Genomic DNA, 14,655 nt, shown 5'->3' on the forward strand with positions numbered 1-14,655 from the left:
GTAGCATGGTGAGCAAAAGAATGATGGATTTAACCCAGATCTCTTGACTGGGGGTGAATGTTTTGATTTGTTCTGCAATCCGTCCATCAATTGTCTGTCTTTTGCTTTCTCGCCCTAAGTGTGCCAGGTATGCCCAGACGTGGGTCCTGGGCTCACTGTGCCACGGGAATCAAGCTATCCTGGCTGAAGAGGAGTGAAACCCCGAAACCGGTCCTAGGATGCTTGTTTCCGGACCAGGGAGGACCTGGCTTGGCAGTTCGGACTGGACTGTTCCCATGAGGCACAGGGTCAAGACTGATTTGCATATGGCCAGGTCTAAACCGGGGTGGCATGGTGAGCAAAAGAATGATGGATTTAACCCAGATCTCTTGACTGGGGGTGAATGTTTTGCTTTGTTCTGCATTCCGTCCATCAATTGTCTGTCTTTTGATTATTGAGTGGCTACAGGTGCGGGATCACTGGGTTATGGGACTTGTAGTCCCCAGCAGTAGCAAAATGCGGCAGCTCTTCCCGTGAACTGTCCCCTCAAGGTCATGGCCACCAGGGCCGGACTGGCCGTAGTGGGCACCTGGCAATCCCCTGGTGGGCCACAGGGGTGGGGGCCAGTTTTGGGCCCCTGGGTGCCGTTTTTGTTACATGGCTGTCTTTGCAACGTAGCTGCAAAATCAGCCCTGTAACAAAATCAGCCGAAAACTGGCCCTGGCAAAGAGCTCGGCGGCACCCTCAACCCCCAGGGGGGGGGGGGGCAGCCGAACACTTTGCCAGGGCCGGTTTTGATTCCCAGTCCAGCCCTGATGGCCACCAACTCTTAATAAAGTGGAGGGATTTCAGGTCTTCAGTCCCCCTCTTAGCTCCAGTGAAAAGCACAAAGTCAGCAAGTTAGAGTATTGGCCCCTGGTGGTAGTCTGTGGAGGAGGGGAGTACCTGCTGAGACCCTAGAAGGGGAGTAGGTCTGCGAGAATTTGAATCTGGACTCTGACATGGCACTTTCCACACTCTGTAACCAGCATGGTGAGGGGTTGATAAATGTATCCTCTTTCTCAAGGGCTGGAGATCCCTTCGGAGTAATCTGAACAATTTTGATTCCTCTGGAGGAAGATCTGCTCCTCGACCTTATAGATCTCCATGTTGATTTATGTCTCTGCAAATCTGCCATACCGGATTGTACATTTCTTGATGTCGGTGAGGGTCTAGACTTCGAACGTCGCCATGTGTCTTTTGCCAGCGAGCTAGAGGTCTGCTGTGTCAGTGTACAATGATGGTGTGACGCCGAGGTTCTCGACGTCGAGCCGTGCGTTGATGGTTGCTTCAACATAGATCTCTTACGGGCTGTTGAATAGCGGGGCGCCAAGATGTTCACCTTGGTCCCTGATGCCGAAGCATGCACCTTGACATCGACTTCCTCTTCGTCAATGTGGCTGAAGCTGAATGCCTTGACGGCGATCTTTCCACCGTCAGATAGAGAATGATTTTTCTGGGGTCTTTTCTCCTTTCTCCCCGTGTTCAGGCTTTTCACGAGAGGAGGGCTCTTTGAAAGGGTTTTCAGACACCCCCAAGCTACTTGAAGGTCTCAACGTTCCTCTCTCTTGCAGAGCATGGAGTCTAATCTTCTCTCTCTGTCTTGCAACTGCTGACAGTAGTAACAAGTTTCTGGTTGATGAGAAGATGCCTTTATCCATACTGTTTGTGATACAACACATGTATTAAGGCATTGTTTGATGTTTAGATCCACTGATCATTGTACAAATACATGGTTATGATGGTGCCTTAAGATGGATTAGTTTCAGGCCCAATATGGAGGCCGCACTAGGCTGTCTAGTGGTTAATGACAGCTCATATATAAGAAGCGGCTTCTGCCGGCTTCCCGTAGGCTGCAAAAGGAGATCGGCAGATGTGGTCAGAAGCACACTGTAACAAGTAAGATCTTAAACACCTTGGGAGACTGTTAAGACTGTTAGTAGTACAACACCAGTTGCAAGTACTCATCATCCCTGTTTCCCTACTTTTAAATTCACGCACAAGATCACAGACTTGTTAGAGTATTGATGCAGTATTGGTCATTACGACCGGTGACAAACAGTAAGTTACACTCAACAACATGTGCACTTAAGTAAAGATAAGATCATACGGTACGGTGAAGAGTATAGTGGCATGTGGCATGTATTGATTGTGGTTTGACACAAGTATGTTTTCACCGGCATAGTCAAACGTCTTGTAACATCTGCTGTAGAGACGACAGTGCGGACAGTGTGCACCCATCAATATTAAGGCCCCACGATTTTGCATGGGGGATTATGCGAACATGGCACATGGGTTGCGCCATCACAGGCACAATATAACCTGTATGACACCCAATTAATTTAAGACTATGTCAAGGTGGCTAAGCGCTTTTTACATGCAGCTCAAATTTGCATGTTTTCACCTCCACTTGCTCATTATAGACTATGTTGAGTTGGCATGGCTCGCTATACATGCGGGTTGATATCCTGCGGTTCAGTTTACATACCATTCCAGATGGGCCTTGGTCGCGGATAAACTATTACAAGCAATATAATTGGATTTGGGTTGCAAGACTGTGCGTCATGCACGTTCAGACACTGTTAAGTTAGCAGGATTTGTAAAGTGCACCACTGCCCAGAGGCGTCTAGGTGCTATTCAGTTCTAGCCGCAGAGCAGAGACACCATAGAAATACGTGAGAAGGCTACTTGCAGTTTTGATAAAGAGAGGTTGGGTATTCCATGCCTTAGATGCTTCCAGCATGAAGCTCTTGCCACCCCATCTGACTCGTTTTAATGTGGGAAGTACAGCTAATTTAGCATTTGCAGAGCGTACATTTCTGTTGGGAAGATACCATTTGAAACTCTGATTCAGAAACATCAGGGCTAAGATCACGAAGTGTCTTATAAGCTAGACCGAGCTCCTTGAAGGTAACTCTTTGCTTGATGGGAAGCCAATAGAGGTTTTTAATATCCTGGGATACTGAGCAAAATTTAGGAATTTTTAACAGAAGTCTGGCTGCAACGTTTAAAAGGACTAGTAGATTTTATTGATTTTGTATTTACAGGTAGTAAAAAGGAGGCTGTTGCAATAGTCTAATTTAGACATCATCAGTGAAGTGATTTTGTTTTTAAGCTAATCAGAGGCAGGATCTTAATGATCGTTCTGAGGGTGCAAAAGATGGATGAGGTGTACATATTCACCTGCTCAGCCAAATTCAGTTTGTCGTCGATAATCACCCCCCCAAAATGGTGTAGGGATAGAACCCATAGTAGACGGGCAAGCAAATTGAATCTAAAAGGATGACTGGGATCGAAAAAGTAGGACTTCTGTTTTTTCTATATTTAGTTTGAGGCAGTTTGAATTTATCCACTCGTGGACATCCCACATGCAGTTGAAAAATTTGACCGCAGTGCCCGCCATGCCATTTCCAATGATTATGACAATTTGGGGGTCATCTGCATAGGAGGTCAGAGAGAATCCAAAGTTTCTTATCAGATTGGCTAGAGGAGAAACACATATATTAAAAAAGGGTAGGGTTCAACGAGGACCCTTGGAGGGCCCTGCAAGGGAGGGAGAAAGGGAGAGAGGTATAATTCTCCGATGTAACTATTTGCTCACGATCTGGCAAATAGGATTTTAGCAGGTCCAAGACCAAGCACACGATCCCACACTTAGCTAGTTTGCTTAGCAGTAGCTTGTGACTGACAGTGTCAAAGACAGCCAAGAGATCAAGCAGGATGAGGGCTGCCCCTTTTCCCTGATCCAATACCTCTCTGATCTCTTCGGTTGAGTTGATACGTGCCGTCTTAGTGCTATGCCCGCTTTGAAAGCTGAATTAGGTGATGTCCAACAGTTTATTAGATTAAATAATAGCCACAAGCTGGTTGCTAGTAACGTTTTCAGCTATTTTGGCCTGTAGAGGGAGGGGGAAATGGGGAGATAGTAGGCTGGGTCTTTCTGGTCTAGCAAGACTTTTTTTTAAGGGGAGGAAGCCCTTCACAAGAATGAATGCAATGGTACTCCCAATACAGCAATGGCTGAATTACACGGGCACCACCACTTGCCCCTATTAATTACATTAACTGGTTACCGTATCAAACCTTATATGCTCATGACGCATGCCATTATATCACAGCCTTCCCTCACTCATGGAGGGGGGGGGTAACCTTGCCCCGTTTTGGGTCTGCATGTATACATAGATGTACTATAACACAGATTGACAATGGTGTGTATGTGCATTGGTTCAGATACCGGTAGTCCAGATTGAATTATATGGATTTACATGGCATGTTGAGATAGGGCCCCCTAGGAAGGAGATACTTTCTCCAACAGACATTACGGTCATTCAAGTGATACTCTTTACAGCGGCTGTACAGTGGTTACACTTTAATATTATTTTGGGGTTTTCGCTCAGACAGACCTCTGGTGTAAAATGGCAAGACATTTTCTCCAGTATTGAAACTTTCATAGATTTCCCATGCTTGAATTATTCCCCGTCGTCGACATGGGAGTCCCCGGTATACATAAAATAGCAATAGAAACCATTACAAAAGAAGAAACTAGGCCCTAGGCCCATTCTAGTTTTGTAACATATCCACCTCTTTTTGTAAAAGAGACCAAATAAAATGAACAGATTAGCCTCACCCTCTAGAACCTTACTGAGAGAACCTTAGACCCTCAGATTTTCTACCGCACGTTGTGCAAGGGAGTCTCCACTGAGCTCTGCTCAGATTTTTCCTGTCAACCTTATTCCTACAGTTTTTTCACCTGTTTTTCTACAAGAGCTGCTTGGACTCCGTGTCAAGATGTCTGATAAAGAGGAAAAAGTCCTCTTTAAAGCGTGTGCACCTTTGCTAAAAAGAGACTTTAAGTGGAGGACAAGCACAAGGATTGTATTTACTGTCTGTACCCAGACCATAAGGCAGCAGACTGCAAGATATGCCGCACCTTTTCAACGAAGACTTAGTGAGACCGTGAGGGGCGTCTCTTGACCTAGCTCCAGAAGCTCAAGTCAAGGAAGGAGCCAGTCTCCAGTGATAGTGATGAGGCCTCCTCCGCTACATCTTCTAGGAGGTCTGTGAAAAGGGGTAGGTCTTCTCCTTCACCCGTCCTAGTAAAGCCTTGAAAAAGACCTCTCATAGGTCTGAAAGGCGTAGTCCTAGCAAATCTCTTAACCAAGGTGTAAAGGAGAGGGAAGCACTGTCAGAAGGAGTGACATCAGAGAGGAAGTACAGCTCAGTTCCTCCATCTTCTCCTCCAGCGCCTCCAAAAGCTTTCAAAAAGCCCTCATCTCTCTCTACTGATGGTAAACCTGTGAAGAAAATTCACTCGATAATGATGCTGTCAACGACTCTGACGACGAAGACTTCAAGGTAGAGTCAAAGTCCTCATCTCCTTCAGTTCTGGCTTCGTCGACGGGCTCGTAGACTATGATTTCCTCATCTCCGTTGCCTACGCTGCAGGGTCCAGCGTCGACAGCTTCGACGCCGGTTGTGACTTTGTCGTCGAAGATGGTGTTGACGACCTCGACGGGGATGACAACGGCGGTGGTGACGACGGCAACCACGTCTACCACAACTACGATGACTGCAGCATCTGCTGCGGTGGTGACGACGATCTCGACCTATGGCTCCATTGATGGCGTTTATATCTTCGTCGATGACTCTTACATCATCGTCGACGGCCCAGTCGACAATCTCAGCGACGAGGGAAAAAATTGAAATTACAATCAGGAAGCGCCAGATTACCCGAGATGACTTCCCCTAGGAAGGTGACACCTATACCACCTGCACTCCTTCTCGACGAGGAGGGATCTGAGGAGGATGACAGACCGTATGGGTATGCAGATAGCCCTTCTCAGTTGCATGTTAAGTGCCAGGACACAGACTCTGAGGAACAATACTTGGGAGGAGCAGCAGTATGAACCTCCCTTAGGTTATCAAGAGGTCTACAAACAGCAGATGGTCTCTATGCCTTCCTCCCTACTAATGGACTTACAATTTATGCTTTTGGACTATAGACCGAGATTCCCAACACAATCTCCAGCTCCAGTTGGGGTGCCAGTTACAGCTGTTCCATCTACACTGCCTTCTACCCCTCAATTGCCGCCGCCTCCACCACTGCCCGTGGCTCCAGATGCGCCACCAATCATCCCTCTCATCCAGGATGATACCTCTGATGAGGACCAGGGCAACGTCACTATTCCAGGTCCAGACACTGAGTGGCATGACTATGTCATTCCTGATCCAGCTTCGCCTTCACCAGTGCCAGTGGATTCTCCCCCTAGAGACATAGGGGGTTTCCATAATTTGATGGAAAGGGCTGCTAAGAGATTTGAAATGCCCATACCCATGGTGCAGTCTGAATGTTTCCTTTATGACTTCAAGGAGCCTTCCAAAAATCAGTTCGGACCATTCCTATAGTTGGTCACGTCTGGGACGAGGGTCTAAAAGTGATGAGAAGTCCAGCCACGGTTATTCCAGTACTGCCTCGCCATGAAAAGAAATATAAGACTCCTGAGGATAGCCCAGCCTGCCTGGTCAGTCAGCCTAAACCAGACTCTGTCATTTTCCAGGCTGCCCAAAGAAAGTCCCAAAATCCTTCTGCTCCCCTCTCGACACCTCCAGATAAAGAGGGCAGACGCCTCAATAACGCCAGCAAGAGGTTTTCCTCCATGTCCAGCCTGATGGTCAGGGCTGCAAACGCCTAAGCAATACTTGATCGCTACGATCGCCAGATGTGGTACGACCTCTCCCCTTATCTGGATAAATTGCCGGAAGATGCGAAAGTGGAGGCGAAAAAGATTCTTCAAGAGGGAGAGAAAACCTCTTTTGAATTAATTGATTGTGCAACGGACATTGCACCGACTGCGTTTCGCTCCCTTGTGGGAGCTGCTGTCCTTCGTCTCCAGGCTGGCTGCGAGCTACAAGGTTTCGTCCAGAGGTCCAAAACAAAATCTTGGATATTCCCTTTGATGGGGAGGCGCTCTGTGGGAAGCATACTGATGATGCGCTCCAGGACGTTAAGAAATACACGGAGACCGCAAGATCCTTACGGACTCTGCAATACCGCAAGGTCCCCTTTTGTGGGGCCAGAGGCAGAGGGAATGCTACCTACAGAGGGGGATACCAGCAATAACAGTATTCTTCATATGGATCAAACTCTCAATCTTACCGCCCGCATTAGAACAGCGGCAAAATCAATCATCCTCTTTCTCTGGATCTAACAACAGAGGATGACAAGGACGCCAGGGGAAGGACTCCTCTAAGCGTCAATAGCGGCTTGGTGGCTCTTACTACTGTCCCTTCTCCTCCTGTAACACCAGTGGGAGACAGAATCTCAAATTACTTCCACAACTGGCAGCAAATAACATTGGATCGTTGGGTTATAAAAATCATTCAATACGGCCATACTCTGGAATTTGTTCATGCATCACCTTCCAAGCCCCCTCACGCCACTGCGTCTTCTACGTTTTGAAGTCCATCAACGCTCCGGAAAGGGGCGATAGAGCTGGTTCCTCTCTCACAGCGGGGAGAGGGTTTCTACTCTTGGTTCTTCCTGGTTCGGAAGACCTTACAGAAGTGGCGCCCTATTCTAGATCTGAGGGAGCTCAACACCCATCTCATCAAACAATCATTTCGGATGGTTTCTCTGCAGGACATCCTTCGTCTACTCAACTCAGGAGATTACATGGCCACATTGGATCTAGAGGACGCATATTTTCATGTACCCATCCATTCAGCCCTCAGGAAGTTCTTTCGCTTCACAGTAGCCAACAGCCACTTTCAGTTCAAGGTCCTGCCTTTTGGACTGAGATCTGCTCCGCGGATCTTTACAAAAGTACTAGCTCCTGTGGCAGGTTTTCCCTTACCTAGACGACTGGTTGCTGAAGGCTTCTTCCAAACACGCGGCAGAGGAATCAGTCACGGCGTGCACACACCTTTTTGACAATCTCGGTCTTACTCTCAACACAGAAAAGTCGACTGGGTCCTTCCAGAACAGCCAGGTTCCTGGGAGCCATTCTGGACACGTCCCTCAACAAAGCCTTTCCGACCCCGTAGAGACAAGAAAAGCTGATGGCCATGGCCCGTCTACTGTTAAGAAGGCAGTCACTTTCAGTTCGCCTCTACAAGTCCTTCCTAGGGTCCATTTCTTCCTGCATTCCTCTAATTCCTCACTGCAGGTTACGGATGCGCCCTCTTCAGGAGGAGCTGGGCTTGCAGTGGCGCTAAGTCGACGGTCCTTCGAAGACAAGATCTTCGTTACCGTGTCCATGAGGGATGCCGCATCATGGTGGATGAACGAGGGAAACATTTCTCGGGGCCTCTCCTTCAGGATCACCCCAGCTCCTCAGATAATAACTACGGACGCCTCGCTGGAGGGCGGTCTTGCAAGACCTTCACGTAAGCGGCCGTTGACTACCCCAACATCGTCTTCTACATTTCAATCTGCTGGAACTCAGAGCGATTCGCCTGGCCTTACAGGCTTTTCTCCCGCGGTTAGAGCAGTCTGCAGTCCTAGTACGAACAGACAATACGATGGCCATGCATTACATGAACAAAGAGGGCGGCACCAGGTCTCGTCTTTTGTCAAAAGAAGCTCAGACAATTTGGGAATGGGCAATCCAGCATAGGATATCGTTAAAAGCAGAGCATCTCCCAGGCGTTCTCAACGAAACAGCGGACACGCTGAGAAGACTGAAATCAGTCAGCCACGAATGGGAACTGGACCAGTCCACTCTGGGACAGGTTTTTCGCCTATTGGGAAGGCCGTCCATAAACCTCTTTTCCACGCCGGAGAACACGAAATGCCGATTTTACGCAAGCAGGCTTCACCAACCGGGATTACTGGGGAATGCGCTTTCGATGGCCTGGTCAGGCGCCTTTGTTTGCGCGTTTCCCCCATTCCGCTGATCTCCAGCCTTCTCAGGAAGCTCAAAGCGGAACCTTGCAAGATGATTTTAATAGCTCCTGCGTGGCCCAGCCAATTTTGGTTTACAGAGCTGTATCTCCTCTCCCTGGACCATCCACTTCTTGTGCAGTCGATTCCTTCGCTGCTGACAATGTCCCAAGGCCAAGTCTGGCACCCGGATCCTCGATCCCTGCATTTATCGGCATGGGTCCTGAGCACCGAGAATTTCTTGGTTTGACCCTTTCGGCAGAATGTAGAGATGTACTTTCTCAGGCGCGAGCCCCAAGTACCAACAAGACATACTGGTTAAAGTGGAAGCCTTTCTGCCTTTGGTGCCAGCAGGAGGGTATTCATCCTCTTTCTTCTGCACCGCATGAAGTTCTTTCTTACATTCTTTCGTTAGTGAAAGCAGGACTGGCTCACTCAATCAATCAAAGTTCATCTTGCCGCCATCTCTCGCTTCAGATGCACATCATCTGGTCCTTCCCTCTGGTCGGCAAGGATAATTAAGCAGTTTCTCAAGGACCTTTTAAGAGTTTTCCCTCCAGTCAAGACTCCGCCTCCTCTTTGGCACTTTAACTTGGTTCTCACCTAGCTCATGAAGCATCCCTTTGAACCTATTCATCGGGCGGATTCTAAATTCCTCTCCTGGAAGGTGGCTCTTCTGCTAGCCTTGACTTCGGCTAAGAGAGTAGGTGAATTACAGGCTCTCACCATTCAGGATCCTTTTCTACAATTTAAAAAGGGAACCGTGATACTCCGTACCAACCCTTAGTTCATACCGAAAGTGCCTTCAGACTTTCATTTAAATGAGCCGGTCATACTCAAAACTTTTTTCCACTCACTGGATATTCAGAGGTGCTTAAAATTCTATCTTCAACGTACTAAGGACTTCAGGAAGTCTCCTCAACTATTTGTGTCTTTCAGCGCCCCTCGTAAGGGGTTTCCCCTTTCCAAGCAGGGGATTGCTCGTTGGATTACCAGCGCTATCCAGTATTGTCACAGAGCAGCAGGCAAGCCCCTTGAAGGTTGGGTCCGTGCTCACTCCACGAGGGCGATTTCTTCTTCGACAGCCCTCTTTGCCGGAGATCTTCGGAGCAGCAACCTGGAGCAGTACTCATACAATTACAAGACATTACTGCCTGGATTTGTCAATGCAGTGACACAGCAGTGGGCCAGGCAGTCCTGGGGAACCTCTTTCATTAAGTGGTGAGCTTTCCCTTTCTACCCACCTTCAGTTTTTCTGCTTATGCTCTTTGCACATTTTTGAAGTTCATTTGCTTGTATCTTCCGTTTTTCCTTATGTTTACAGATGTGTTTAATTTACATTAACTTTTGATTTTAATGAGTAATAATAGATGAATAAGGAATCAAGGTTCAAAAAATGTGCTCATAACTGCTAGCTACTCCGATTCAAGCATGGTAATCTATGAAAGTTCCAATACTGGAGTAAGAAAACAAGTTACTTAGCTGTAACTTTGGTTCTCCAGTATTAGAAACTTTAATAGATTCCCATGTGACCCACCCTCCTCCCCTGGAAAAGCTCAGCCTTCAGCAGCTTCAGTTATAATATTACACTACGGCTACGAAAATCTGAGGTTCTCTCCGGAAGGTTTTAGAGGGTGAGGCTAATCTGATTGGTTGTTCATTTTATTTGGTCTCTTTTACAAAAAGAGGTGGAAATGTTACAAAACTAGAATGGGCCTAGGCCTAGTTTCTTCTTTTGTAATGGTTTCTATTGCTATTTTATGTATACCGGGGACTCCCATCTCGACGACAGGGAATGATTCAAGCATGGGAATCTATGAAAGTTTCCAAAACTGGAGAACCAAAGTTACAGGTAAGAAACTTGTTTTCTTAGTAATACACACAGCAGATAATACACATTCAACAATGTTGTCCGATGTAGAATGATAGTTGGTCTGGTTTCTGTCTCCAGGTACATGCAGATATTGAGCCAGACGATTTGTCCTGAAGAACCCTCCCATTCACAAGGTGTCGAAACGTCAACATATATCTCCATATCTCCTTTGGATCTTAGATGACTGTTGATCCGCATTGTGGTATATTACATACACATGAATATTTGTAAAAAGTTGGCACACGAATTGAGGATGATTTATAGTGCCTTTTGTATATATTTTAATATTTATACACACACTTAAGCACTGCGTCTGCACTTGTTCTAAAGTCACACAGTTATTTGCATCTGTATTGGAGTAGAATACATTACAGCAACAGAGACCTTTCCAGTCTCATTGTCTGTTTCTTGCAACCCAAATGAAAAACTTTGCTTGGGACACTTAAATAATACATTTGATGAGGGTTTCCCCCTGATTTATACAAAGAAGATTCCAGAAGGTTTCGAAGAGTCCCACAGTGTATTCTGTTTGCATAACTATCTTGACACAGGTCCCCGTGGGCATAGTCGGTTGTCCTTGTGGCACGATACATTAAAAGACCAATCAAGCATGGCATATATCCTCCTGCATTGCAGTCAGACGTGGTTTCCCAGTCCATTTCAGAGAAGTAAACACTATTAATGCTGAAATTGCTTAGTATTCCAACGTTCTCTATTATTGTAGGATATGGTTACACTTATTGTAGTTCTGTTTTCTTTTCTATGTATGCAAAAGAGGAGTCTCACTCCCCGCTAGTACACTTAAAAACAGAAACCTAGTGACTGATGTAGAGTTGAACTCCCTATGAGATGAGGTAGGCAGTAATGGTTGGATAGGAATCACTGCAAAGCACTGAGTGTTAAAAAAAATAACATGAAAAAAACTCCCACTGCAACAGCTGTATGCACAAGAGTAGTTGCCAATAAGACATGTAAAGAAACAAGTACATTTTCTGAAACTCAACTAAAATCAATGTCGCCACATGGATTGATACACTTTCAGGTGGTAAGGGGATAAGGGATCATCCACACTGGTATCTTGAAGGAAACTGAAATACTACAGGCTGATCATTGAAAATCTTAAAACATTTCAATCACGAAATATTTTTAATACCGCAAAATAGTTTCTCCTTGTAGGCCTCTGCTTCACACGCAAAGCAAGATAGTCTGTTGTTGTGTAAAGTCACTCCGTGTCACCAAGATGCATGTTGCGTGCTATGACAAATTAACCTGATTCACATTAAGTGAATATTATATAAGAAACAATTATTTTTTTAATTTGGCATAAATTAAAGAGCAAATACCCATGATTGGAAGTGCTTAAGAGGAAGCAAACCATTTTTCACTACTGTCCCAAACAAAAGCCAATTTCAGTGGCTGCATCTTGATGGTATGACGTTGCAACATAGCCAGAACCATTTCTATAAGCATCCAGGAATGTAAATGATATACTGCTAGTTCTTAAAGTAGAATCTACTTAACAGGTAGCCAAAATTCTCGCTTTTCTTTCACACACTCTTGTGCAAGACTTTACAAATGATGAAGGCTGGAAAAATGGCAGTGTTGAGCAGGGTACTGAACATTCATTTATGGTCTTACGGTTCCCCATTAGGTCCTCAAATTGTTGGATCAATGAACCTGGAACTTGAGGCTGAACAAAATAGTTGTGACTAATAACACCTTGCTGGCACAAGCGACGTTCTAGTAGCTAGCTGCTGGTCCACCAGGAGAGGAGACCCAGGCCTGGCTCGCTGATTGAACCCTGAAAAACAAGAGAAATGTAACGTAAAATAGGGAATCCCCATGAAAGCAACCTAAGAACGTCAATACACCACTAGGGTGGGATTGCTGACTAAGTTAATTGCAAACAAACTAGCAATGTTCTTGGCAGAGGCCACCAAGGAGAGCATTTTATACCCTAATCCTCACACCACTAGAGGAACAAGTATAAATAAAGGTGAACCAGAAGATAAAGGCTATTGCTACCAGTTTCTCAGGACATAACAGCTGGACTACAGCAATGGTGAGAAGGAGCAATATTCACAACAGAAGCCTTGCTGTGAAGAAGAGATCTAAAATAGAGAAGGTATTTCCAACCTCTGAGCTTTCAAGAGGAAAAACCAGTCAATATGTGTGAGACCTGACATTCTTGGTGTGATCTTCCCCCAAACGTTTTGCTTTCACCCCTCCTTTTCTCTGAATTAGTTTTTATTGGCATTATGACTCACTTTAGCACTGCTAACCAGTGTTTGTGCTCTCTCCCTAAAACATGGTAAAATTGGCCGACACCTGATTGGCATATTTAATTTACTTTTAAGTCCATAGTAGAGTGGTGTACCAAAAGCACAAGTTACTTACCTTCGGTAACGATATATCTGTAAGAAAAATTAGTAGTGATAGATTCCTTACCTTAGAATTACCCCCAGGCGTCAGACTGGATCCGGAAAGTTTTCTTCAGCAGTACCCCTGCACGTCGGTAGGCATCGTCGTGCGGCTCCGCGTGCGTCATTGGTGTCGTCGGCACCAAGATGACGTCGCTGGAGCTACTTAGATGCGCCCACGCACGCAGACGTCGGTTCTTTACACGACTTTCCGCGCCAGGAACGCAGAGTCATGCAAGAAACTGACCACTGGTGCCATGAAACTAGGGCCCTGAAAGGGATGACCTTATTCCTAGAAATCAGTTCGCAGAACGGAGAGGATGGGTGGGGCGGTAAGGAATCTATCACTACTAATGTTTCTTACAGATATATCGTTACCGAAGGTAAGTAACTTGTGCATCTGAAAGAAACACGTAGTGATAGATTCCTTACCTTAGAATACCCCAGGTGGTGGGTCTGCGAACCAAGGTCACACCAGAAAATATTGGAGAACAGAACAGCCAAAGAAGCCGTCTCTCTGGACTTGGCTGTCCAGGGTATAATGCTTGGTAAACGTGTGCAGCGAGGCCTACGTAGCTTCCTGACAGATGTCTTGTAAGGGGACACCACGTCCCAAAGCAGTAGTAGCTGCCGTCGCCCCCCTGGTAGAATGGGCGAGCAGCCCCACCGGAGGCTCCTTTTTAGCCAAAGAATAACAAGCCTTTATGCACAAAATGACCCACCGAGAGATGGACCGTTTGTGCACGGCCCGACCTTTCTTGGCGCCCCGTAGCCAACAAAGAGCTGATCATCCACCCGGAACTGTTCTGTGCGGTTCAGGTAGAATGAGAGCGCATGTTTTGAGTCCAGACGGTGGAGCCTCTCTTCCTAGGGATGAGGAGGTGGAAAGAAGGTGGGCAAAGTGATGGTCTGCCCGATATGAAAGGCAGGGACAACCTTTGGCAGAAAAGATGGACGAGTCCTTAGAACTACTTTGTCCAGATGGACAGAGAGAAAAGGAGGTTTCGAAGAAAGAGCCTGGAGCTCACTCACTCTTCTGGCAGAGGTGATGGCCACCAGGAAAGCTGTCTTTAAAGTGAGAAGACGAAGAGGACAGTTGTGAAGTGGCTCAAAGGGAGCACACATCAGATATGTCAGAACCAGGTTCAAGTCCCACTGAGGGATTATGAAAGGTACAGGAGGGAAAATATGAGTAATGCCTTTTAAGAACCTATTTACAACTGGGGACTTGAAAAGGGAAGGCTGATCTGGAAGCCGTAAAAAGGCTGAAATGACCGAGAGATAGCTCTTGATAGTGCCCAGAGCAGAGCCCTGCTGGCGCAAAAGAAAGGAGGACTAAATTAACCTCTGAGAGAGGGGCAGAAAGGGGATCCACAGCCTTTGCTGTGCACCATGCCACAAACTTATTCCACCGGCAGGCATATATCGTCTTAGTGGAGGGACGCCTGGCTGGCAAGATTACA

At 46.4% G+C, this 14,655-nt stretch overlaps 1 protein-coding gene across 2 annotated transcripts in view; it reads right to left on the bottom strand.

Annotated features, from left to right (window-relative positions):
* Positions 1-11,029: 11,029 nt before the first annotated feature.
* The window catches only part of POLR3H (RNA polymerase III subunit H), an 81,251-nt gene continuing 77,625 nt past the window's right edge, over positions 11,030-14,655 (bottom strand). For both annotated transcript variants that reach the window (XM_085601213.1, XM_085601212.1), the window contains exon 7: positions 11,030-12,573. In XM_085601213.1, coding sequence (XP_085457339.1) covers positions 12,520-12,573 — 54 coding nt within the window. In that variant the 3' untranslated portion in view covers positions 11,030-12,519. The remainder of the gene's footprint in view (positions 12,574-14,655) is intronic.

This window comes from Triturus cristatus, chromosome 4_2, assembly GCF_964204655.1.
Source record: "Triturus cristatus chromosome 4_2, aTriCri1.1, whole genome shotgun sequence".
Lineage (NCBI taxonomy): Eukaryota > Metazoa > Chordata > Amphibia > Caudata > Salamandridae > Triturus > Triturus cristatus.